General features: G+C 40.3%; 1 protein-coding gene across 2 annotated transcripts in view; it reads left to right on the forward strand.

The window, feature by feature from the left end:
• STK4 (serine/threonine kinase 4) overlaps positions 1–24146 on the forward strand; it is a 102738-nt gene extending 78592 nt beyond the window's left edge. For both annotated transcript variants that reach the window (XM_060230888.1, XM_060230887.1), the window contains exon 11: positions 20812–24146. In XM_060230888.1, the coding sequence (XP_060086871.1) occupies positions 20812–20970 (159 nt within the window). In that variant the 3' untranslated portion in view covers positions 20971–24146. The remainder of the gene's footprint in view (positions 1–20811) is intronic.
• The last annotated feature ends 3068 nt before the right edge of the window (positions 24147–27214 follow it).

Genomic DNA, 27214 nt, shown 5'->3' on the forward strand with positions numbered 1-27214 from the left:
CCCACTCCTTTTTCTCTGTTGCTCCTTCCAGCCAGCAAATGCACTCTGTATCCTTTGAGCCTGTGCAGCATGCAGACCCAATTATAGTAAACTTTGGTACAAATTCAGGGATGTAAGACATTTCACTATACAGGTGTTGGTGAAATCATAGTGGAGTGAATATTAGAGCAGCTGTCTTTATATAGGTACTTTCTTTGCCCTTCTGCTCTTTCAAAACCTTTCTGTGCTGCTTTATTTTAAGATCACTTGTTCTAGCTGGGTTATTAGAAATCTTCAAAGTTTAATATCTCCCAGTTTTCTGCCAGTTAACTATGCTTGTAGAAGAATCACCGGTTAAAAAAAAATTGTCTATTATCACCTTAGAGACAAACGCAGGTTACATAAGAGCCTGGCTGGATTGGACCACTTGTCCATCTATTCCAGTAGAAGTCTCCCACTCTGAAAGCAGTTTCAGACACTGTATTCAGCTCTAGAAAATGTCTAGGGGGGGGGGGGGGGGGAACTAATCTTTTCTGTTGGTCCTGAGAAGTTGACCTTTGCTTATCTTGTAATTCAGTTTCAGGAGGAAGGGGAAGAGACTACCTTGTCCCTTGTGGTTTATTAGATTACGCCATCAGAGACATTTGTCCTTAAGTATTTAAAAGATTGAAATGTCTGTAGCTGTGTGCTCTAGAACAAGACAATTGAGACACCTTGACATTTCTTTCCTTTCAATCATGTGTGTACAACTCTCAAGATGTTTGCAGAAATTAAGCAAAGTGCATAACATTGCAAGGCTGTAAGTAAATTGTTGGCTGTCCTAGTCATTGAGCACACAAGATTGCTTTGGACACCTAATTAACTCTTATCCTATTTAGTTCAATTAAAGTCTCTCATGAAGCTGCCTAATATCCATTCAGACCACTGGACCACTGAGCTCACTACTGGGCTACTCTGACTGGCATTGGCGCTCTGGTCTTTCTCATCCCGTGCTTCCCAAAACCTTTAAACTGAGGACTCCTGAAATTTTCTGTATGCAGATCTTGTGATCGACCATTAAGCCGCAACCCCTCATGCAGATGCTCCAAGACTAAAAGTTGCCATTATCAATTTCAGTTGTCCTGAGAAGCTTGTCTTTTATTTTAAAAAGCAAATGTTAGTTTTGCTGTGAAGATTGTGCACATACCTCTATGAGTAACGCCTGCTGGAATCTCAGAAGTGAGAGAACAGTTCAAATTAGATTTCCAGTGGCTGAAGAGAGGACTGCACAGTCCCATGTCGCTCCTTTCCTCCATATAACGAACAAAACCAGAGTAAATTATACAAAGCTATAATTATGTAAATGTTCTCAATTTGTGTAGGGTACACAATCCATATTTGTGTGTGTGTGCAGGGTTTGGTTTGTAGAAGAAGAGAAGATTGAATTTATACCCCACCCTTCACTACCCCGAAAGAGTCTCAGAGGGTTACAGTCTCCTTTCCCTTTCCCTCACCACAACACCTATGAGGTAGGTGGGGCTGAGAAAGCTCTCCCAGAACTGCTCTTGAGTAGAACAGCTCTGTGAGAACTTGTGACTGACTCAAGGTCACATCATCAGATCCTTGTGGAAGAGTAGGGAATCAAACCCAGTTCTCCCAGATAAGAGTCCACACATTTAACCGCTACACCAAACTGGCTTTGTACAATTTTTTTTTTCCTGTGAAACCAATGGGAAGCCCCACATGTTATGTGGGCAATCTGCTTAATAGCACTCCCATGGTATTTTAAAAAGTAGCGTGATTTTTCATAATTTGCTTTGGTTAGAACTTAGAGGCAATTTCACATTTCACATGTTTATCTCTTCTCATTACTGACAAACATTGTGGGGAGAAAGCGTTCAAGTACTTCATTTCAGGGATTTAAGCGTGGTTGAAGTAGAATTTTTTCAGTTCATCAGAGGTAGTCAGGGATTTTCATATCGCTGATTCAGAACTGTGAGGTTTTCTCCACTTTGTTTCTTCTGCCTCTACTCTCAGTGTGGGTGTCTGATTTGCATAATCATGTAGATGGAGTTCTCTGAACCATATGGTGAATATACAAATCTCTTTAATCCAGATACTACAATTCCTGTGTTGCGTGATAGACTTTGAGAAGTCTGTTGCAAGTCTAATAATACTGTCTCTGTGGGAAGAAAAAACAAAACGTGCAATGCAACTTGACCAAAAGTATCAAATTACTGAACCACCACAATACTTTTTAAATCTACATGGTTCTCATTTTATTCTGCCATCCTCTTCTCTGAGCCCAGCAGTTCTCACGCAGAATCCCAGACCTCCTAAGTGCTCATCCACAGTACTTCCCATTGCTGTCTCATCCTGTGGTTTCTGTGACTCAGAATTGCTGCTTAATCAGCATCTGAGCTTTGCCTGGAGATGAGAGAGGTGATGCTAAACAAGTATGTATGTAGAAACAGATTAATTTCTCTTCTTCATAGTGGAGGTGTATAATAAGAGCATTTCAGTGTAGGTTTAAATCAAAGATTGAAAAAGCATATCATTGACTATTAATAGAAAGCCATAATATGTAGCCCGGTGGCACAGAGTGGTTAGCTGCAGTACTCCAGTTCAAACTCTGCTCAAAACCTGAGTTCAATCCCATCGGAAGCTGGGTTGAGGTAGCCGGCTCAAAGCTGACTCAGCCTTCCATCCTTCTGAGGTCGATAAAATGAGTACCCAGCTTCTTGGGGTAAGATGTAGATGACTGGGGGTGGCAATGGCAAGCCACTCCGTAAAAAGTCTGCTGTGAAAACGTTGTGATGCAATGTCACCCAAGAGTCGGAAATGATGGTGCTTGTACAGGAGACTACCTTTACCTTTTAAAATATGTTTTAATTTTTGTTTTTGCATGCATTTTAGCTGTGGTTTTAGTTGTTTTAATAATGTGTGTGGTTTTTTAAATAGTTAAGATGTGTTTTTATTAGGTATGATTTAATTTGTTAGCCACATTGGTGGCCTCTACAAAGTCAAAAAGGTAGAGAATAAATTTTGTAAAATAAAATATTGTTGATTGTTGTTGGCCAGTGTCTTTGACAAGTGTTCCACAAGTGAAGTGTGTTAAATCTGTTAGAAGTGTTAGAGTGTGCCACAAGTGAAGGTTAGATCTGTACTTGTCACAACCCCTCCCCAGATCTCTTGCATGTTGTTCATGGAAGTCCTGTGACTCTCAGATAGCAATTTCAGAACAAGTAGCAGGCTTCTGAGACATGCTGGGAAAAAAATCTGCTTCACCAATTTCTTCATAAGCTTTTGTACTGTATCTGTCAACAGTAAATATGCAGTATTTCCTTCATGCCTTCTGTGGGTTTGTTCTCAGTGTGCTACAAAACCAGGAGCACAGCTCAGGTGAGCAGGGCAGGAGTGCAGACCTGGATCTGACTTAGGCTGTGATCACACACACTAAAGAATCCCCTTTCAATCTACTTTTCAAGTGGATTTTGCCAGTTCACATAATAAAATCCAGCCAGAAAGTGGATTGAAAGTGCATTATTTAGTATGTTTGATCACAGCTGTAGCCAGTTTTGTGGGCCCTCTCCCAGTCCTGCTGGTGCTGCAGATGGCCACCTGCGAACTAGACGAAGCACCTTTAAGGAGCCTTTTTAGGAAACTAAGCTTGCAAGTAGCTCACTTTTTTTTTTTTTTTTTAAAAAGGCTGTTTTCAAAACATTATATAGAGTCTAGGCATGGGTGAATGGACTTCTGCTCATGGGGTTAGATTCAGGCTAAATACTCTGGTAACAATAGGGGGTGAGTATTTTCTATCAATTCCCTCTTCCTGCTGCAGATCTCCATTTTGCCCATTATACCATTCTTGAGGGTCTCCTGATGCCAGGGTGCAGCATTTTTAGGAGATCAATGGGCTGCAGGGGGAGGGGGAAGGCAGGAAAGTTCTGTTCCACTGATGGAATGCCTCCCAATGGAAGGAAATTTAGTCTGGATCCCACCCATGAAATGCAACTTTCTCCCCTCACCCCTACCCCCGCTTCTGTGGCATGCCACTCCAAATCTTGGTCCTGAGGATGTCCCTTCTCCCCCAGGGGCATGATTGGGTGAGATCACAGGTTCCTTTGGGAGGGGAGAGTTGAGCGAGTTGCACTTCACAAGCAGAAGTCCTAGCACTTGTAGAAATGTGCACTGGATCCAACCCTATATAATTTATAATCTAGAAGATGCTGCCAATTCTTTCTTTTCAGTTATGTTCCAAATGTTCAGTGATGCTTATTTACAAGGCCTTTTGGAAAAATTCTAGAGTGAGAAACAAAATTAAGCAATTGTTAACAAGCTGTTTCATAGAAACTGCCAAACAATATTAATTGCTACTTTGGTTTTGTTTGTGGGCTAGTATAAAATCTAGACTTGTCTTCATAGCCTCCCCAGTTTTGGAGTGCACAGGCAGAGTAGCTTTGAATGGGACCAAAGAGACTTGCTACTGAAAGCAGAGTTTATGGTGCCTGCTTATTCTTTTGCTCACAAGCCTGCTCCGGCGGTGAGGGCAGGATATAAATCTAATAAACTTTAACAAGTAAGTTTGCATTGGCTCCTTCTGCCTGCTCCTGGCATTTCTGGTAACTATCAATCCAGGATAAAAGCTGGGTTCTGAAAATTAGTTCTGTGTTCATTTTAACTCTGATGGTCAAGCTTGCATACAATTCTGAAACTTGGGGGAAGGAGACCAGGGAAGAAAGAGATTGAAAATTCTGTGGCCCAACTCCTGTTCCTAAATCCTTGTGCATCAGGTCTGAATCTGGTATATTGTCGGAGCTGACAAAATGGAGGGAGGATGTGTGTGAAACAGAAAGCTTGTGCAGTATTTATGCTTTATGTACACACTGCCCTCCCACACCCATGTAGGAAAATAGATCTCCTAAAGTCCTATATAGCAAATTATCTCTGCTCCTCTGCATGCATGTGCATATATGCCAAGCACATTGAATCTCATTTTGGTAGCAAAAGAGTACTGTGCACATGCCATGTTTGGTGGAACATTTTTTACCTTCTAAAGAAAATTGCCATTTGCTCCCAACCAACCATATCAGCTAAATCTTTCACATATCTTAAGCCTGCCCTCTCTCCCATGAACCTCCAAGTGCATCCTGGTTCATGATGTGTAAAAATCTCTCAAGTTTGTCTTCAGGTTGGTGATTTGCAGCAGAGTGGTTCCTTTCTCCTTAAACATCTTTTTTTTTTTTTTACAAAAATACAACACATGCAGTGTTTTGAATTCCTTTGCATGCTGCAGCCCACAATGTCTCTTAAGCTAGCAATCTGCCTAAATAATTAAGTTGCATTAAAAGCAGAAGCTTGTGCTAAAACTTCTATTTTTCAAATCCTCTGAAAGATTAATATCTATGCTGTAGACTTACAGGAATTCCAACACTGTCAGCAGTTCATACCTTTGCAGTTCTCTCACTCCAGCTCTGTAAATTTTCTTCGTATTTTCAGAATATATAAAAATCTTATGCTATGGTGCTTGTGATTTTAGTAACATGTAGTAGCTGGTCTATGTTGTCAGATTTTGAGTTGGCCTAATAAGGTTGGTGGTCATTTCATTGTTGACCCAAAGATTGGAATTCAAAAGACTTCATACATTGGGCAATAAATCAGTCTAGAACAGGGGTGGCCAAACTGTGACTCGGGAGCCACATGTGGCTGTTTCACACATATTGTGTGGCTCCTGAAGCTCTCATTGCTCCATTACCCAGCTTGGAGAAGAAGAAGAAGACTGCAGATTTATACCCTGCCCTTCTCCCTGAATCAGAGACTCAGAGCGGCGGCTTACAATCTCCTATATCTTCTCCCCCCACAACAGACACCCTGTGAGGTGGGTAGGGCTGAGAGGGCTCTCACATCAGCTGCCTTTTCGAGGACAACTCCTGTGATGGCTGCGGCTAATCCAAGGCCATCCCAGCAGCTGCAAGTGGAGCAGCGGGGAATCAAACCCGGTTCCCCCAGATAAGAGTCTGCACACTTAACCACTACACCAAACTGGCTCTCTTTAGAGTATAGAAGGCATTCTCAAATCACTTCTCCAAGCCAAGCCAGCCGGAGGATTAAAGGATGCATTTAAAATTAAAGTTGCTTTCTTTCCTCCTCTCTTCCCTCTCTCCCCACAGCCCCATCTATTTCCCTTCCTTTCCCTTCCTTGTGGCACTCAGACATCTGACGTTCATGTCTTGTAGCTCTTAAACATCTGACATTTATTATATATGGCTCTTATGTTAAACAAGTTTGACCACCCTTGGTCTCTAGAACAATTGCTTGCAAGGTTTCCACTCTGATAACATCCACCCTGCCCAACAATTCCAGTTTTCAGGGCATATTCTGTATAATACCCCAGTTTATCCTCTGTGCATGCTTAGCTCTTTTTGTGGATAATATACCTGTCATTTTTTGTTGCAGAGAGGTTATGTAATACAGAGGAATAAGCTATCTTTTGGGGATTTGTCCCTATAAATGTCTTTTCCAACCCAAGACTTCACTCCAAAGGCATTTAAAGGGAACTGAGAGTCCTTTAAATGTCCTTTAACTGTGGAAGCATGGAATCTGTGCTATATTCAGGACTCTTCCTTACCAATAATAGTGTTGGAAGCTGCAATGTGGAAAGAAGGAAAGTTGGGAGTTGGACAGAATCAGGAGAATACGAAGGTCTAGATCAGGGCAGGATTGGCTGTGAAAGAGAGAGGCCAAAGAAAGGATGCATGGTATCCTATGCCAAGCTAGCAAGTGGAAATGTGAAGAACTTAAATGTATTGATTGCAGAAATCTCTTGGAGCCAAGGTTATTGAAGCAGAGGTGGTGTTTGTAATCTTGTACACAGAATACCTTCCATCCCAAGAGGACTTCCAAGCACTTAGCAAGCTATTTATAGGCATTTTCTTGCCAGCTATTGAAATATAGCTACTTTGGATGGTCGAATGTGACCACTTCTTGCTGCTTGATCCCTATTGATTGTCTGTATATGAAAAACTTGGATATGTGATGTTAATTTCTTGGATAGAGTTCCAGCATTTTGCTTGCTGAAGATGTGAAGCTGAAGGCAAGCAGCTATTGTTGATGTTAACTAGAAAAATCTGGATTCCTTTTTTCCTTTGCTAAAAGACCTTGAATATAGAAATAGTTCATAAACTTGTATTTACATCTTGAAGCCACCTTATACTGAATCAGACCATCAGTCCATCAAAGTCAATATTGTCTAAGGCTGGCACTGGCTCTTCAGAGTCTCAGGTCGAGGTCTTTCACATTACCTGCTGCCTGGTCCTTTTAACTGGAGATGTTAAAAAAAACACTCGGGTAATAACTTTTGTTGTGGATTGGGCAGAGACCACAGAGACCTGTTTTGATAGTAGTGCTGTCATTCTAGTATTCATTCTGATCTAGGCAGAGACCTGGAACAAATTTTCCTACAGTGTAAACTTCTTGTCCTTAGCATGCTTGCTGCATCAGCCGTAGTGCACAGTCCTAGTTGTGTGTTGAGTATGATGCTGTGTTGCCTTTAAGCAGAGGGAGAAGGGGGAAAGGGTGTACATTTCTGCATAAGCCCTTCATACAAGTATTGGAGAAGACCTGACTGGACTACATGAAGCCTGTATGCTCTTCTGCAGACACATGGAATTTTAGTGATGTATGAAAGGAGGAGTTTCCAGGAATGCTCACGTGGTCTCATACTTAAATTCTGGCAGATACATTTCATCAAATATTGTACATTTCTTATTTATGCCTCTGAGGGATGAGACACTGTGATAACATGTCTGAACAACTGTTCGACATGAGTAGGGGTCCTCTTAGTCTCCTTCCTATCATTTTCTTCAGTATTTAGGACACTCATGTACTCAAGTTTGTATTCTCTGCCTACTGCCTTTGTTCCAGTCACTGCTTTTACATTTCTTTCAGGTGCTGCTTATGCAACCAAGCACACTATTCCCCTGTTCTCCCAACCTCCCCCCCCAAAAAAAAAAAACTGTGTAAGAGTGATCAGTGCAAACAGGGCTGCTTAAGACACTTATGCTTAAATTCTCAGTAGATCTGTTTTGATTTAAGCTGCTTTCTTCTACAAGGGGCTTCAGTTTCTTTAGTAAATGAATCCTCTGAGCCTTCTCAGAGTGATGGATGTTTCCTTACATGTGCCACTCAAAGAAAGAAAGGTAGACTAGTTATCCCTGCAATTCCTGGTTGTGGAGTATAATATATAACTAGCTTTAATTGTAGAACTATCAGAGATGCTGTGCTGCTGGCATTTGACAAAAATAAAAAAGATAGATTCTAAGGCTTCTTGCCAGCCCATATCTCTGCATCTTCTGTGATGTAAGCAAATTATCAGTTTTTCCACTGACATGAATAGAGCCTATCTTGCAATTTCCTTTATAGAATGAAAATGGGTAGATAAGTATTAAAAGGTTTTTGCCAATGAGTGCAATCATGCATTGGAAAAGGACGTATATTTCATAATAGCAAGAAAATGTTCCCAGTTAACACCTGTATTTTTCTGCTACCGTCAACTTTGATCCCAGGTGATGTACTTTAGCTGTCATTTTGTTCCCAACTCATCCCACCTCTGAACTCTCTCATTCCCTTTGAAAGGGAGATTTTATATTACATATTTTTGTATAACTCTTGAGTTATATACAGGTATCTGCTTGTGCTTATACAAGGGTGGGGCATGATTTTCTGCAGATTACTGCCCCCAAATGTAGCCTCTTATCCCACATTGGTCCTGAATACAAATGTAAAATTTCTAGAAATTTTGGAGCCCTGGCTATAAACCAGATTTTTTTCAGGCTGAGGGGTAGAGAAACATAGTAGAAATTAGAGGGTAATTAAAATATACGCAATAATTTTGCCAAATGCAAACTTACTTTACTGCTTTTTAGACCTTGATACCATGATAAAGTTGAACAATCTGTTTCAATTTATATTTATAATATTTTTAAAAAGAAAAACCTTATAACCATTAATGTATGCAATTGTAATTACTGACACCTCCCAGTAGCTCTTTAGTCTTTGAGAGTCATCCAGTACTGCTTTAAAACTATTGTGTGGGGTTGCTGCTTTCTAAGCCTTCTATTTGAAATGACAATACCTGTATTTTATATGTGCCACCAGTGGTGGAATTCTAGCAGGAGCTCCTTTTCATATTAGGCCACACACCCCTGATGTAGCCAATCCTCCAAGAGCTTACAAAAAAGAGCCTTGTAAGCTCTTGGAGGACTGGCTGCATTAGGTGGGTGTGGCCTAATATGTAAAGGAGCTCCTGCTAGAATTCCACCACTATGTGCCACCTCCTCACATTGTCCAGCATGCCAGCTAAGGTCCTGTGTTGCCTGTGCCTCCAGTTGAGTGGTAAGATGGGTGGCAGCCATAGGCAAGGGCTTTCCAGTGGTGGTGCCTTACCTTGGAATGCCTTTGCTCATGAAGGCTCACCTGACTCCTATTTTACTTTCCTTTAGGTGCCAGGCCAAAACATTTTTCTTTGCCCAGGCTTTTTTGGCCAGTTCCTAGTTTGAGTACAGTTATATCAATATCATTTTAAACTGTTCTGTTGGTTTGTATTGTATTGACTTTATTTACTGATTTGTTTACATTGGCATGACTTGTTTTAATCAGCCTTTTTTCTTGGGGGGGGGGGGTATAAGCACCCTTGACTAGGTCTGGAAAGGCATTGTACAAATTTTCTCAACAAATCAAGCTCCCCCTCCCAATAATAATGTACCCATAGGATTTGCCATCTTAATTAAATGGCCCTTAGTTGCTTTGAATTCGCAGTGACCTTTTTAGCTAATGTGGGGTATGTCTTCTTACTGTGCCATAAATGTATCTCTTATACTGGACTTGAATCATGTAGCTTATTTTGTGCGCTGTAAGCTGGCATTTGCTTTGAATTACATTTCAAAAATGAATAATGTCTGCATCTGAAAATCTGATTTCTTAATCAGTAGGCATTAGGCACAAAGGTTCTAAATTAGATGAGAAGCCCTCTATCCAATTTTGCAAGGAATCAGAAGATATTCTCATTCTGTTTAGAGATAAAGCCCTCCAGTATTAATCATTTTAGACTGGCTGAAGGACAATTAGTCATCCAGATGGAACAGGCTCAAATGATGTGAAGTATACCATTCATTTATAAGAAGTCTAGAAATATGTGATTAAAAATGGTTTTGAACATACAGAGCTGAGTCAGACCACGGTTAATTCCTGCAGTTGTTCTCCAGGGTCCTAGGTAGAGGTCTTTTCCCAGCATTACATACCTGAGATGAGGAAGGCTCAGGACTGAACCTGGGGGCTTCTGTTTGCTTGGTAAACACTACCACTGACTTGTGGCTCTTCCCCATACAAATTTGTATGCATGTGCATAAAATTTATACCGTACAATGTCTTCTATATTTTGTTGTTCAATTACTTTGTTCTTGAGGTTCAGAAATAACCCTTTTACCCAGACCTAATAATCTTTAAAAAGAACGAAGGGAGTGGAGCTGGTATTCATCTTGAGTGAAAGACACTCCTTGTTGTCTTTTTGAACAAGAAGACAATTGCTAAGGTTTAGAGAGACTTGTGTTCACTTCTTCTTCTGGCACTAGTTGCTCTTGTGTCATGGGGCTCTGTAGGGGCTGTATTATCATTCCTATTCCCAGATTTATAGCTCTTAGGAAAGAACTGCCCATTTAGCAAAAAAACCCTAAAAGGTTTGTGTTGGTAGAGAACTGTGGTGAGCACCATTGACTTTATAGGCACTGTCCAGTAGTTGCTTATTACATTATGTAGTCCCTACTGTGTGACAGGGATCTAGGTTGTGTGTGTATTTTTAATTTCCAGCAAAACTGGTGGAATGTCAGTGATAGGAAAGTGTCTTGTGACCTGGAGAGAAAATACACACAGATTCCTCACAGTTAGAGCAGCAGTTTTTTCCTTTCTTCTCTTAACGTTAAATAGCTATAGTGGAAGCTTCAGGGTGACAGTTTAGAAGCCAAAAGTTAGCTGTCTGAAGGAGTTCGTATGAATAAAGACTTGACCTTTTTAACAACTTCTAGTTAATATATTATGACAGAACTGCCATAGTTGCTTAACTCAGGACATATTATGCATAATAATTAAAAGATTTATATCCCATCTTTCGGTCAAATAATCTCCAAGGCAGATTACATTCAGCTAAAACAACACATGAATAAAATGGGAGTCCATGCAAACATCTCTCTCTCTCTCCCCCCCCCCCTCTCTCTCTCACTCACACACACACAAAAAATGTGATATCAAACACTAAATGCAACTTTCTCTAAGGGTTGCAACTTTTCTTGCTATTCTCTTCCCCCCACCACCACCACCGATTCCCCAGTCAAAGGGAAGAGGGTTCTCTGCTGTTTGACCAGACAGGAAAAAGATGCATGAGGGGTGCAATAATAAAATTTCTTCCCAGCTCTCTGTTGCTGTTGGCCTGGGGGACATGGTGAGACCAGGAGATAGATGGTGCATATTTTTCAGTCAACCAAATAGACAACTGTATATGTGGATATCACTAGATGGCCAGTAAATAAACCAAATAGGTTACATAATCAGAAACAGAAGATGAAGAAGTTCTATTCTTTCTGCTAAAAAAGGCCAAATGCAACTGAAGAAAAACACCAAAACATTCATAGTGTCAAAATATAATCTGAAAGGAAGAACAAGATACCTGTTCCACAAGATTTAAGAAATCAAGGGGAAATTTAAAGCTCGGCTAGGTATGATGAAAGATCAACATGGAAATGCATTAACTGAACAGGACCAAATAAATATGGGAACAATACACTGAAGAACTATACAGAAGATATTAATCACAGATTCCTTCAAAGAATAATCTTTTGAAGAAGAACCTGAAATTTTAGAAAGAAAAGCAAAATCTTTGCTAAAGGTAGCTCAGAGAAACTAATCACCAGGAGCAGATTGGAGATCAGGATAACACATTATACTATTTGTCATCAATGTATAGGTGAGAAAGTTGACAGGGAGAAAGTCAATTCATTTGAAATGTGGTGTTGGATACCATAGATTGCCAAAAAGACCAATAAGTTGGTTCTATATCAAATCAAGCCTGAACTCTCCCTATAAGCTAAAATGACTAAACTGAAGCTATCATACTTTGATCACATTATGAGAAGAGTTATTGGAAAAGACAGCAATGCTAGGAAAAGTTGAAGGCAGCAGGGAAAGAGGAAGACCCTACATGAGGTGGATTGACACCATTGCAGAAGCCATGGCCCCCAGTTTGCAAGACCTGAGCAAGGCTGTTAACAATAGGATGTTTTGGAGGTCATTAATTCACAAGGTCACCATAAGTTGGAAGTGACTTGATGGCACTTAACACACACAGTAATAGTCCCTTTTCCCCCATGCCCCCAGAGTCCCACCCATTGTTTTGTTCATTTACTAAAGACTTGCTGATGAATAGTCAATAAATTACTTGTATTTTGTACTTTAAAAAAAAACAGGGAAAAAAGGGTAGGGAGACAGGACATGGTTTCCTGTCTTTGTGTTACAGTAAGTGTAATTAATTTAAATCTATTCCATTCCATCTTGGCGAAACAGCCATATAGCTGTTATAAAATGGTTTTTGGAGGTCAAAACTGGGCTGTGATGCTATACAGTTACTCAGCAATGTGTCCTTGAGAATATGAACTGTGACTAATGGGTCTGCTTAAATCTATTATGTATTCCTCTACAATGTTTTAATTTCATTGAGATTCAGGAAAGCTCGATGTTACGCCAGAGCCTTATTGTGACAGATGAAACCTATTTTAAGTGCTGAAACTGAGAGGTCAGCTTGGGGAACCAAGCTGTCTGCATCAAAATCCCAAGGCATAAAGTTGACCATATGTTTCGGAGATCTGAGCAGAAAGAAATAAAACATGACATGCGACTTGCTTCTTTGGCCAAGGACTTTTCAGAAGTATTCCTTTACCCTTTTGTGAGAGGCGTGCCTGCACAATTATTTTCTCTCTCCCCTTTTTGTTCTTAAAGCAGTGTTTAGCAGATTACCCATGAACTGTTAAAGGTTTGTGTCATTCTGCATCTTTATTCTACGTTACTTCACCTATGTTATTTTGTACAATAAGAAAGTGTAAAATTTCTGAAATCTTGAAGCTTAATCCTCGAGGATAAGGGTAGGGTTGGTCCCTTAAAGGAAGTTATGTAGACAGTCCTTTCCTTATTTCCTGCATCTGTTACATAAAACATTTCACCACATTAGAAAAGTGCTGTAGTGGTTAAGCGTTGCAATCTGGTATCTGGGATGCTCAGGTCTGAATCCCCACCTAATGCCATGGAAACTCACTGGGTCACCTTGGGCCAGACATACTCTCTCAGGCTAAGCTATCTCACAGGTTTGTTGTGAGAATAAAATGGAGGAGAGGAGAACTATATAAGCCACTTTGGGTCCCCATTGGGGTGAAAGGCGGGGTACAAATGAAAGAAAAAATAAAATGCAACATTTATAAATAATAATTAGCAAATATAATTGTACAATTCAACACTTTTATGGAATTTAAGGAATAAATGCCATAGTTTTCTGGGAGCAAAATTGCAAATAAAACCAATATTAGAATGCAAGCTGTAAACTGCTTCACCCTACACTTCCTTAGTACATGCATTTTAATTTTTCTGCTGAAAGGTAGGGGGGATATCAAGTTTAAAGCAAAACCCACAAATTTTGTAGTAAGCAAAAGATCCTGGCTTTGTACATTTATTATTGTTCAAACACAGTAGGGCTAGCAGCATATTTGGATATTGAGTTGAAAGAGCTAATTACTGTTATATTACAGATATAATAACTTATAGACAAAATTAGTTTTGTAAAATTCTAGTACTGTCTTCATATTGTACATTCTGAATAGAATCTTGTCTTGACCACCATTTCACTCTTCTCAAGAGAAAATATTTCTGAGGAGCATTTTTGGTACTCACTCAAACTTCCAGTTTTTCCACTGGGAAAAAAAAATGAAGAAAATTCTGGAGGGAGGGGGAGGCTGGAGGAAAACCCTTTTTCCCTTAATTTTCTGGAAGGGGAGGGGGTCATTGAATCTCTAGTAAAGGTACAGATGGATCCCACTAGAACAGAGCCTGCTTGTCCTTAGCTATTGTTTGTGCTTTCCTAATTCTTTAAGAGTTGCAGGATGTGCGACTGTAGGCATGGAGTATTCAAGGCTTCTCTTTTGTTCTCCCTGCTTCACTCCAGCTGCTGCATTTTCTAAGAAAAATACATTATCAAAAATCAGTTTGGTATTGGGTAAGTAAGTTTTGCTGTTAAAAGGAATGGGAGAGAGAAATGGCTGGAAAGGAGTTCTTGACGAGCCCAATAACAATTGTGAGAAAAGCCATATCAGTGTAAGAGTGGCATGGAAGGAGATAAGATTTTCTAAGGATCACTTATTCAGAACTCTGAGAAGAGAGTCAAGTGCAATGGAGATGTAACATGGATGTGGCCGACATTTGTATATAAAGAGAGAGCAAGAAAACAAATTTCCAAGACCAGGAACCTTCCTTATACACACACAAAAAAGGGTCCTCGTAGAACATTTAATTTATGCATTTAAAATATTTATAATCCTGCCTTTGACCTGAGCATCTCAGGACCAAAGGCAGGTAAGCACATGTTGATGAACAGATACATATTGCTGCTAGGAATGAGAGGCTCTTCCCACATGCTTGTCAACTTGCTTTGTCCAATCAGTGAAAAAGCATAAGTATGCTGGTGTGGGCAGGAGTTTGGCCATTATTTTGGTTACCTTTGGTTCCGGTAGACATCCAGAAATGGTGACCAAACTCTCCGGAGAGGAAGGAATCATGCAGGAATCTAGAAAGCAGAAAGGTGCTGATTTTTACAAGGTCTGTGAGAGCAAGGAAGCAAGGAGGATTAACCCCTGAACAGGATACCTCAGAGAGCTGCCTTTGGTATAGGAAAGGCACACAGACCTCCCATTTGCTTTAATGGCCTGGCACACTCAGTGCCTACATACATGTGTTGAACAAATGGTATAGGGTTCTGTTGTGCCTTGTCAAGATTCCTCTCTGTGAAGGAGACATTCTTATGGGAAAGAAGAATCATGCATCCATGCACCTTGCCTGTTTTTGCATTTGTGTTGCCTTTGTCCTAATCAGTTGTCATGCCCCCAATCAATACAGGAAGAGAATATTGGACTCTTTATGTCAGATTTCTGTGTATTTTGGGACCCTTTTTAAATAGAGATTTTTTGGCAGCCAAGGTTTCTGAGAAGTTCAAGGGCAGGCTCCAGAACAATTGATCTGAAAATTCCTTCTTGAGCAGTTATATCACCAGAGCCCCTCTCTTGTTTCTGGGCATATAGACATTATGTCTCCATTTAAACAGCAGTGTAAACATTTCAAGATTTAATGCTTGGTGGAGAACTTTTAACTCCCATTGAAATAAAATGAGATTCTGTCTTCTCTATCAGTATACTTTGGCTAACATGTAAAATGCAGTTTTACATCACTCTAACTTGGAATGACAATAATATACCTTTACCTTTTTTTAACTTGGAATTTGGCATCTTGCTGCAAATGTGTAGTTTATTCACATAGAATAATACTATATGGATTCATTATAGTGTATGACTGCTTACTTTCATAGAAATAATACATAAATGCTTTCTCTCATACAGCTGCGAAGTCAGCATTTTTCAATACCATGACATAGATTTGAACATTTTAATGCTGCGAGTCATTTCTCTTGATCTGAGGAGTTTTATGGGCAAATTCTGTTTCACTAAAAAGATCTCTGCTTTAGTGTAATAATTACCCAAAAGTAGTTTGAAGAGCTTGTCTTCTTGTGGCATCTGAAAAGCCTTTTCTAATGTGCTGCTGCAAATGACGTTACATATAGCCATCCCTTCGCTTCACAGTCACAAATCTGCTATAGTTGATAGTGGGATGAGCAGTAAGGCTACAAACTGCGCCTGTCGGGAATTGGGAATTGTGCATATAAACAAGCACAAATACCCACTAAAAATCATGTAGCAGTTTCACCAGTTCACTGTACTAACATGACTTCTCAGTTGGTTGATATATGTTGGAGCCCACATATTGACTGCAGAGCTTCTTTGTGCCTTTGTTGAAAACACCTAAGGATTTGCACCTCTGTAGATGCTTGTTTTTCTTTTTCTTTTCAGGGATATGGCCTGTAGCTTCCCAGCTTGCAGATACCATCTTACTGGTAGCTAGAATAAGGGACAAGCAAGTCTTGGGGGGTAAAAAACAAGGGGGGAAGGTGCAGGAGGGATTGTGGAGAATTTGAGAATGCGACTCCTCATGTTTTGTGGCCTGAACAGCCATGACTTGCCTTATCTCATCAGATCTTGGAAGCTAAGCATGGCCGTCATGGTTAGTACTTGGATGGAAGATCACTAAGAAAGACCAGGGATGTTTTGCAAAGAAAGACAATGGTGAACCACCTCTGCTCATCTTTTGCCCTGAAATTCCCACAGTCCTGAAATCACTATGAGTAAGCTGTGATTTGACTGTGCACAATAATTATTACTTTGTGGACTTAAAATCCCTGTCTCACACTTCAGAATAGGAGATTACCAAATTTACTCCTGCACAAGCTTTTGAGGCAGAGATGGCTTCATTTGATTACCTCTCAGGCAGCATTGATTATTAGTTCAATGCTTGCCCTTCTATCCACCACAATTCCCTTTTGTCGACTTAAAGAATAAATTAAGAAACCTTTACCAGGGGCTTGGCTTTCTGTATCCCTACAATGCTAAACTCAGGAGTAAGGTGGGACATAAATAATTTAAAACAGTGTAATTCGGAATGGTTCATAGGTTTCAAAGAAGCCAGCCTTACCCCTGCCTGCCATTCCAGAGCTGTAGTCTCCTTACGCATGAAGTACCTGCAACCACTACACCAGAAACTACAAAACTAAGAATGTTGGAAATGGGATGTAAGAGGACATCAGAAGAGAAGCCAAGCCCAAAATCTGGTGTGTCTCACTGAAAATTGCAAGGCAGAATTCCAAAAGAACCCTTCAACAAAAAGAGAAAATTCTTGACTCTTTGGCTGAGGTCATGAATCATCAGAGAATGAAGATGTTACAGAGTACTACTTAGAATACTTAACACAATGGAATAGCTAGAATTATGTGTGTAGGACCGAAATAATATGTTCATCTTTTTTGTTATGTTTTATTATATTCATCTCCTGAGGACTGGGTATTGAACAATCATCCTCTCTAAAGCAGATGTTATACAATTAGCATAAAATTATAGCAGGTACAATACATCAGTTTAAATAGCTGTCAGGTAAAGGTATATTAATGTGCATGCTTAATACATCAGATGGAGAAAGCACTTTTTCTGATGAACATCTTCCTTATTCAACAGGCAAAAATCTGTGTTGTCTTGCTAAAATGCTTTGTATTTCCCTTATGCTTAGCAGCACAATAATCTATGCATTTTAATGAGCTTAAGATGGTTGCTAATGAGAAAAATAATATCATACCTTGCAAAAAAAATTAATGACTTTCTGCAAACAAAGTCATGCTGGCGCTGTTACTGTTGACAACTCTGGGACTTCTTCTCTATGTAGAAAAAAACCACTCTAGAACTCTATCTACATGAATGTTATACAGAATTGATGCAGTGCACCATAACCCTTCCCCATGTTACCTGAGAGCCAGTTAATGGGCTGGGTTCAAGCAGCTTTTCCTTGGGAAAAGATAGAGGGTCCCTTTAGACTTCCAAAAGGCTTTGCCTGGGACTATGTGCCCTGTGTGGACAGAAGCCATATGGGATGGTGGCTGAAGTAAGGGGAGAGAGTAACTGGACCATGATGACCCAACAAGCTTCATGTCATAATAGGGATTTGAACATGGGACTTCTCTAGATCGGAGTCTAAAACTACTAAAGTAGACTATTTTAAAGAAGTACATAGAAGTATCCAACGCACCCTTCAAAGTACTCTGTGCATCCTCAGTTTGGTGTAGTGGTGAAGAGTGTGGACTCTAATCTGGGAGAACTGGGTTTGATCCCACACTCTTCTGCATGCAGCTGCTGGTGTGACCTTAGGTCAGTCACAAGTTCTCTCAGCTGTTCTCTCAAGAGCAGTTCTCAAAAGAGTTCTCTCAGTCTCACCAACCTCACAGGGTGTCTGTTGTGGGAAGGAGACGGGAAAGGAAATTGTAAGCTGCTGAGACTCCCAGTGAAGGGTAGGGTATAAATCCAATCTCTTCTTCACCACGCATAACCAGGGACGCTTTTTGAGTTGCACTCCCCCCCCCCAAACAAAAAGACATGAATGGTTGCCACAAGCTTGGACCCCCCCCCCCTACCATGCAGATGCAGGAATGATTTTATCTCATACTTGTAGGGAGAGGAAGGCATTGCATGCTGCCACTTTTTCAATTTTAAAAAGGGAAATGTTCCCCTGGACAACTGTAATTTAGTAACATAAAAGCACACTAGACAAAGTAAAGTTCTTCATCGTAAAATAATCTAGAAGTATGCACACTGGTGCATTAAGAATTCTCTGTTTGATGTACCATTTAGCAGAAAGTAATATACAGTCTAGGGATCCATTTCTGGGTAGTACCTTAGCCAGAGGCATTTGTATAGACTTGTATAAATGAAGCACCAATAATATAATAGAACATAAGAATTAGTGTACGTTTCAAGACTCTGACCACTTTCTCAGTAACCAACAGTGTCACATTTACTTCTCTCTCCTTGCTGAAATTCTGGCTGGATCTCCAGGATGTAAACAGGTGTGTGGAAAAAACCAAACAAACTTGTAAGCATACTAATAATGAACAGTAAGTTTAGGATATAACAAAACTGGCATGCCTTAAAGGCCAGACTTCCATGGTCCAACAGCCTTCCCATATCAGTATTGCCTGAGTGGCCAACCTGAGAATGAGCAAAATGAAGCAAGCCAGCTTCCAGCAGCAAATGACTGACAATGGTACACAGTCCTGTAAACATTTGTTTCTGAAGACTGCTCTCCACAAAAAATATAAATAAATAAACTGTATTTTCCCCCATCCACATAGAAGTGCAGCGTTAAGTTCAAGGATATTTGTCTTATGAGTAATCAGGTGTAATTAAAGGCAGGTTGTGGAGTTTCCAGCCAAATGCAAACTGACCAGAGTTTGGAAGAGGTCTTTGCTGAGGCAGTTTTCCTATGCAGCCCCTTGCTCCCTAGGAAGTGGGGGATAAGAACATAAGAGAAGCCATGTTGGATCAGGCCAACGGCCCATCAAGTCCAACACTCTGTGTCACACAGTGGCAAAAAATGTTATATACACACATACACTGTGGCTAATAGCCACTGATGGACCTATGCTCCATATTTTTATCTAAACCCCTCTTGAAGGTGGCTATACTTGTGGCCGCCACCACCTCCTGTGGCAGTGAATTCCACATGTTAATCACCCTTTGGGTGAAGAAGTACTTCCTTTTATCCGTCTTAACCCGTCTGCTCAGCAATTTCATCGAATGCCCACGAGTTCTTGTATTGTGAGAAAGGGAGAAAAGTACTTCTTTCTCTACTTTCTCCATTCCATGCATTATCTTGTAAACCTCTATCATGTCACCCCGCAGTCGACGTTTCTCCAAGCTAAAGAGTCCCAAGCGTTTCAACCTTTCTTCATAGGGAAAGTGCTCCAGCCCTTTAATCATTCTAGTTGCCCTTCTCTGCACCTTCTCTAAAGCTATAATATCCTTTTTGAGGTGCGGCGACCAGAACTGCACACAGTACTCCAAATGAGACCGCACCATCGATTTATACAGGGGCATTATGATACTGGCTGATTTGTTTTCAATTCCCTTCCTAATAATTCCCAGCATGGCATTGGCCTTTTTTATTGCAAACGCACACTGTCTTGACACTTTCAGTGAGTTATCTATCATGACCCCAAGATCTCTCTCTTGATCAGTCTCTGCCAGTTCACACCCCATCAACTTGTATTTGTAGCTGGGATTCTTAGCCCCAATGTGCATTACTTTGCACTTGGCCACATTGAACCGCATCTGCCACGTTGACGCCCACTCACCCAGCCTCAACAGATCCCTTTGGAGTTCCTCACAATCCTCTCTGGTTCTCACCACCCTGAACAATTTAGTGTCATCCGCAAACTTGGCCACTTCACTGCTCAGTCCCAACTCTAATGCGGCACGGGGGCTTCTAATGCGGGATGCGGCATGGGGGCTTCCTCAGAAAGGAGATCTCACTTTAATGATTTCACACCTTTCTAAGTCAGCTGGATCTAAGTATCTGTTTCTTCCTTTTTATTTGTCATTGAACTTCTAATTACACTTTAAGTCTGCCAAGTCACCTTTCTCTTGGTGCCACACTGATGGACACTAAGGCGCTCTGTCTTTAAAAGTGCAAGTGTGATATGTAGTGCCCTGGTTCAGATAGATGGTGCACAGGGAGGGAAAGAGGATTTAACCCTGCCCACCAGTATTTCTTGTTAATCTAACTGGAGTCCTGCTCCTCTCCAGTTCTGCTACTAGAACCTTCCCCTCCCCCCTCTATTAAAGAGCAAACTGTGTGTATTTCTGTTAGTGAGGTTAGAACCTTCTCTGCACATGGCTTTTAAAGACCAACAGAAGTCCAGGATTTTCGTCTCCTTTAACTTAATCCTTAAAAGTAACTGTTTTTAATGTTGAAAAGGTAGAGCAAACATCCCTGCATGGTTCATGTACTCTTTTGATCTAGTAATTCTTAAGCTCTGGATTTTTTGCCTCTGTGGATTTTCCATCACTGTTCGTCGTTCATGCCATCTGTGTCATGTCTTTGTGTCTTTTTTTTTTTTAGTTGAGGAACTGGACTGTTGATGAACTTCAGAGGCGACTCGGTGCGCTTGACCCAATGATGGAACAAGAGATAGAAGAAGTTCGACAGAGGTATCAGTCAAAACGGCAGCCAATTCTTGATGCCATTGAAGCAAAGAAAAGACGCCAGCAGAACTTCTGAGGAATGCTCACCAGTAGAATAGATTTCCATCATCCCTAACAATAAACTGTGCTTTTACAACTCTGTAGATGGATTTCTGTTTAAAATGTGTTAGCAAAGCAGGAGGCCATCATCTTTCCCTTTTTTACTGTAGCACCTTTTCAAACTCAGGAATGCCATAGTATGGAATCCTCTTGAACAGGTAATGCTGTGTTTCAGTGTTTTGTGTGTCTTTAAAGAGGTTGCATGTGGCTTCCAAGGAACTTTGTTTCTGTTTAGAGCTTGTTTTTGTCTTATGACTCTGAGGAACAGTTAGAAGTGGACTAATTAACACAGCTTCAGTCACTTCCACTGGCTCCTCTTCTGTGTTTTTGAGTTTATTCTGTATGACTGCATTGAAGTGCTTCAGTTGTTTCTGAAGGTTACAAAGTACGTAAAATGGCTTAACTTAATGTGTTCTGTGAAACTAGAAACTCTGCATACTTGTATATCCACCTAAACTTGAAGTGTGGGGGTGGAGGTAGGAATGCATCATATAACTTAACTGCTATCTCTCAGGGCCACCAAAAGCGAACACTGTACAATGAACAAACCCTGCTCTCAACTGTGCTGTACTACTGTTTGAATGGTACTGTGAAAAGAATTTGAAAAGGAAAATAAAGCTTCCAATTTCTGTCCCTTCTGAAAGCCTATAAAAGCCCCATGCCTTATATTACCATACTTACTGCATCATATTTCAAGGTTACCATCTGTATTTTCCCCTCTGTGTGTGTACTTTGAGTGAATGCTGATACTTTAAGTGATTTCTTGATTTTTTTTAAAAAAAAAATGTGAAACCAATCAATTGCTGAACACAGTATGAATCCCACTTCCTGCCTGCAGCAGAAGAATGTCAAAGTGCTTGCAACTCAGGAAACTGGGAACTCTCTTGAGACAACAAGAGGCTTAAAATATTTAAAGAATTGTTAATTTTTATGGGCTTTGCTATTTTGAGCTTAATTTGTTTGCAGCTTGCAATGCTAGTTTAAATTTAACTCAGGGTGGTTGTAGTTTCTTTTGAAGAAGACTGTTGGTTAAGTTTAAAATAAGTATCTGTTGACCCAAAGGAATACCTTCAAATTAACCTTTTTGGTTTAACAAAGCAATTGTATTTATTCTAGGCAGAGTCCACTAGGAACTCTGGTTGGGAAATTAAATTGGAACTTTGTAGGAAACAAGCCTCCCACAGTTCATATTCATTAGAGTAGAAATGGTACCAAAATTTATGATTGAATAATGTGCTTGTAGCTAATTATGGCTTGTCTGGATTTCTCACTTTTAACACTGGCATGTAGGGACCAAGATCCAAAGAGGCTTTTTGTGTATGCATAGAAGTCTCTGGCGCAGGCACACTGATATTTCCCCCCCCTTCTCTAGTAGCATCTCATTGTGCCTCATGGAATTTGAACCATCCCCTGATTTTTCAGTGATATCCCTTTAGGTATACAAATACCATTCCTGCTGCTTAAGGCCTAGAAGCATTTGTGAGGTTGTATTCTATTTGACGCTTCCTACAGTAGATTTCTCCTACTAGATTACTTCTCCATTTGTAAAATGCCGGATTGGTGGGGTCAGTCCAGGTACTTCCTGTTGTATGACTCTTACAGCCCTAAAAGAAGCAACATGTTTTGTTTTTTCAGTTGAAATTTTAATAGCAGCAATTCCCTGTCTGTTGCAAAACAATAGTTTAAATTAGTGGCTTTTCCCTTTCTAAGGACATGTCTAATAATACTTTTGGCTCACAGTGGTGTCCTAGAAAAAGCCAAACAGCCAATTCACAGATATTGCCAGACAAGGGATGCAGTTTGTGTCATGCAAATAGAAGCACTGAATAGTAAACCAAAGTAACTGTGTGTCCTTTGTAAAGCCATGCTAGTCAACTTCTTGGGGAAGGATGCATTCTGATAACTTCTAATATATTACAGGAGTATCTCTGCAAACAAAGCCAGTAAATTAAAAAGCAAGCTGCCTTTTTGAAATATTAGTTTCTGTTGATGGCTGAACTCTCCAGTAAATCATCTGGCATGAAAATTGTTAATGACCAGTGTTCTAATGTAACTTTCTAAAGCAGGGTCCAGATGCTATCTGTAGTGCAGCTTATTGTTCATGTTTGTTGTTCAAATAGGCTCATTTTTGCAGCCTGTTCTCCAATTCCTTGCTGTAAAAGCAATTTTCATGTATACCAATAAGATGGAAGGACCCTTAATAGTTAGCCATGAAGCAAATTGCTTCTAAAATGGAAGCATTTTGCCTCTGGTTAGGATTTTTACGCATAATGTGACTCATACATGTTCCAAGCTGAGTGAATTGCTTTCACATAAAGGAGATGATAGCATATTTAGTTGGCAGTATTGCCTTTATCATATCATAGGTGTTACTCAGTATTTTTTCCCCCTTGATAGCAGAGAAAGACTCAAGTTTTGGGTCTTATATTGCTATCGTATATGGCATTGTTAGAGAGGTGGTACCCTGTGCTGTAGAAACAAAAGGGTGAAAAAGCACAATGGTCTCAGTAATTTACTCCCCCCCCCCCAAAAAAAACAACAACAACAATGCATGGAAATCAAAATAAAATGCTAGACTTTTCCACCTGGGGTCTGTGCATTAAACAAGCCGAGTCTCATATTCAGCAACTTAACCATCAAGGGACTTCATTCTGCAATTTTCTAAAGGAATGTAACATTTCATCTGTCACCCAGATTGTAATCTCAGAGACTGAAGGAATGCTGTCCAATTTGAACCGCTTTCAGCAAGAATATGTAACTGGGAAATCTCAGCAAGAATATGTAACTGGTTAATGGGTCCATATGCACTGCTCAGAGCATTCCAAACCAGCTGCCAATATTTCCTTTTTGCAACCTGAAATCAAATGTCTGGTGTCAGTTATGTTGAGAGGCTTAATGTGAAGTTAGTAGCATTAATATTTTTGTAATAAAAGAAGTTATGCTGGTATGATGTGGTAACTTGAAATCCTGTTTTGTAGAGACCTCTCTGTTTTGTATATAATAGTATGAGATCCTTGGTTTGTATATGTATGAAAAAAATAACCTTATTGCATTTCCTTTTTGAGTTTGATACAGGAGATTTTTGTTTGTTTTGGACTATGAATATCTTTACCTTATTTGTTTAATAGGTCAAAATAAACTGTTCTGATAAAATTGTCTCACTGTATAAAACCTCTTTTCATGGTGCAAAATGGCTTTTCCATTATGCCTCCATGCTTAGGATGGAACAAATATTTGAACAAATATCTGCCCCATTTGGGGATATAGGGAGTTGTGTTCTAAATTTCCCATTAGCAGGGCTTTTTTTGTAGTAGGAACTTCTTTGCATATTAGGCTACACCCCCACCCCCGATGTAGCCAGTCCTCTAAGAGTTTACAGGGCTCTTCTTACAGGGTTTACTGTAAGCTCTTGGAGGATTGGCTACATCAGGGGAGTGTAGCCTAATATGTAAAGGAGTTCCTGCTACAAAAAAGCCCTGCATTATAATATCTGATGTGTATATGCATCTTTTTTTCAAGCCAAGTGACCAAGGACTTGCTGAGATGCTGCTGAAGGTAGCCAAGCTAGAATGCCAATTGCTGTTGGAGTCATTACTCAACTAGCTATTACAAAACAGAAAATTTAAGTACTGTATGTTGTTTATTCTGCCACTTCACAGCTTACAGATTGGTAAAGCACACCCACAACCAATAAAAACACAATTAAGATATGCTGTAGAAGAAGATACACCACAAACTAAAATTAAGGAACAATGAAAACTCAGTGCACAAAACCTAGACCAAGAAATTGCTCTCAATTAAATTACATCCACCATAGCCTCATAAATCTAAGCAGCCTCTCAATTCTGTAAGAATTGTAAATTAACAGCTAGATCTTCACAAACCAGGAAAGAGATACATAATCAAACAGACTTTATATCAGCCCTGACCTGGGTAGCCCAGGCAAGTCCAATCTCATCAAATCTCAAAAGCTAAGCAGGGCCTGACCCTAGCAAATATTTGGATAGGAGACCTCCACAGAATACCAGAGTCAGGAGGCAGAGGAAGGCTATCAAGTCACTTCTCTGGACATCCTCCATGCCCCAGCAGGAGTCGCTAGAAGTCACCATGATTTCCAGGCATGGGCACGCACACACAAAGGCAAAAAGACGGATTTTGCATCAGTCGTACCAAAGGCCTGCTGGAATGATATCCCCTGTAAAGCCTTGTAAATCTTGGCAGAGAAGTCACTATGCTCATCTTCTCTGGTGAGATAGTCCATAGTCCATACAGGGGCAGTAATTGAAAAGGAGTAGCCCAAACAAAAGACATGGGAACATCTTGGAATGAGAACTTGGAATAACTTGTTGCCTTAAAAATCGTGTGGGCATATATCGGGAGAGGTATGTAGGGCCCAGAGCATTAAGGGCTTTATAGATTATACATTAAAACCAGCACCTTGAACTGAGCCTTGAGTCCCTGTGAGAACATGAACTATAAATGAAAATAAGTAATATGCGTGTCATGAGAGTACCCAATTATGACTATTAGAAGTGTTGCTGCCACTACTCTGAAATGCTTCTAGCAGGCTGATCTTTGTTATTAAAAAAAATGGAAGAGTTGGGTAACAGAGCAACCAGGCATGATAGAGGTTGACAGAATTATTCATGGAATAGAGAAGGTAGAAAAAGAAATATTTTTCTTCCTTTCTCTCAATATCAGAACTCCTGGGCACTCAATTAAATTAATGAGCAGTAAGCTTAGAACAGATAAAAGGAAGTACTTCTTGACCCAAATAGTAATTAACATATGGAATTCACTGCTGCAAGAAGTGGTGGCAGCTACAAGCATAGACAGCTTCAAGAGAGGACTGGATAAACATGGAGAAGACGTCCATCTGTGGCTGTTAGCCACAAGGTATGCATGGAATGCTATATCTGGGGCAGTGATGCTCTGTATTTATGTTGCTTGGGTGGCCACGGTGGAAGGGCTTCTAAGTTCTGGCCCATTGGTGGATCTCCTGATGATACCTGGGTTTTGGCCACTGTGTGACATAGAATGTTGGACTGGATAGGCCATTGACCTGATCCAGCATGACTTCTCTTATGTTCTTACATTCTTAAGTCCAATAGATTAAAGCTCCTTTGTGCCAGAGGAAGGCTTTGCTATTAGTGAAATGGATTTATAGGATCCAATCCCATAATAACCCCTTCCCCAGAGTCACAGTGCTTAAACAATATATAAGCAAAAGCTGAATAATTAGAAGCAAACTGGACAATAATTATAGGCATACTTATATATTAAACAATATATAAGGGAAAACGGAATAATCTTGCAAACATAAAATTGTTTGCTTTTTTTAGCAGATCAAAGGAACACTAAATTGCTTAAAGATATGACTTTTAGCACATCAGCAGCCTACAACAGAAAATCCATGTGTGAATTAATGTTCCCCAAAAATGGCTCATATTTTAATTTAATTAGACTTCCTTTTTCAAGTGTTAGATGATTTAGGAGCATCCTTAACAAAACCAATTGTGCTCTTGTAGGAAGAGATGGGTAAAAAGAAAAGGAATAATAGAATCACAGAGTTGGAAGGGACCCCCATGGTCATCTAGTCCAGCCCCCTGCACAATGCCGGAAATTCACAAATACCTACTAAGTTTACAGAATCGGCATTGCTGTCAATGGCCATCCAGCCTCTGCTTTGAAACTTTCAAAGGAGAACTGACCATCTCCTGAGGATTCCTGTTCCACTGAGGAACCACTCTGTCAGGAAGTTCTTCCTAACGTTTAGTCAAAAACCCTTCTGATTTAATTACAACTTGTTGGTTCTTGTCTAACCGTTTGGGGCAACAGAAAACAACTCCACACCATCCTCTCTATGATAGCCCTTGAAGTACTTGGAAGTGGTATCATCTCTCAGCTGTCTCCTCTCCAGGTTAAACATACCCAACTTTCCTCATAGGATTTGGAATCCAGACCTCTCACCATCTTTGTTACCCTCATCTGGACACATTCCAGCTTGTCTACATCCTTCTTAAATTGTGGTGCCCAAAACCAAACACAATACTCTAGGTGAGGTGTAACCACCTAGATGCTGAACTGCACAGAGCCCTTCTCCGGTGTTCCCAGTAGTGGGTTAGTCCTTCACTCCTGGGAAACAGTTCCTCTCTGATTGCAGGGGCCAGCAGAACTCTGATCCCGGAAGGGAGGGGCCTTTCCCTGGAATCCCAGTTCTG

Source organism: Heteronotia binoei, chromosome 2 (assembly GCF_032191835.1).
Source record: "Heteronotia binoei isolate CCM8104 ecotype False Entrance Well chromosome 2, APGP_CSIRO_Hbin_v1, whole genome shotgun sequence".
Lineage (NCBI taxonomy): Eukaryota > Metazoa > Chordata > Lepidosauria > Squamata > Gekkonidae > Heteronotia > Heteronotia binoei.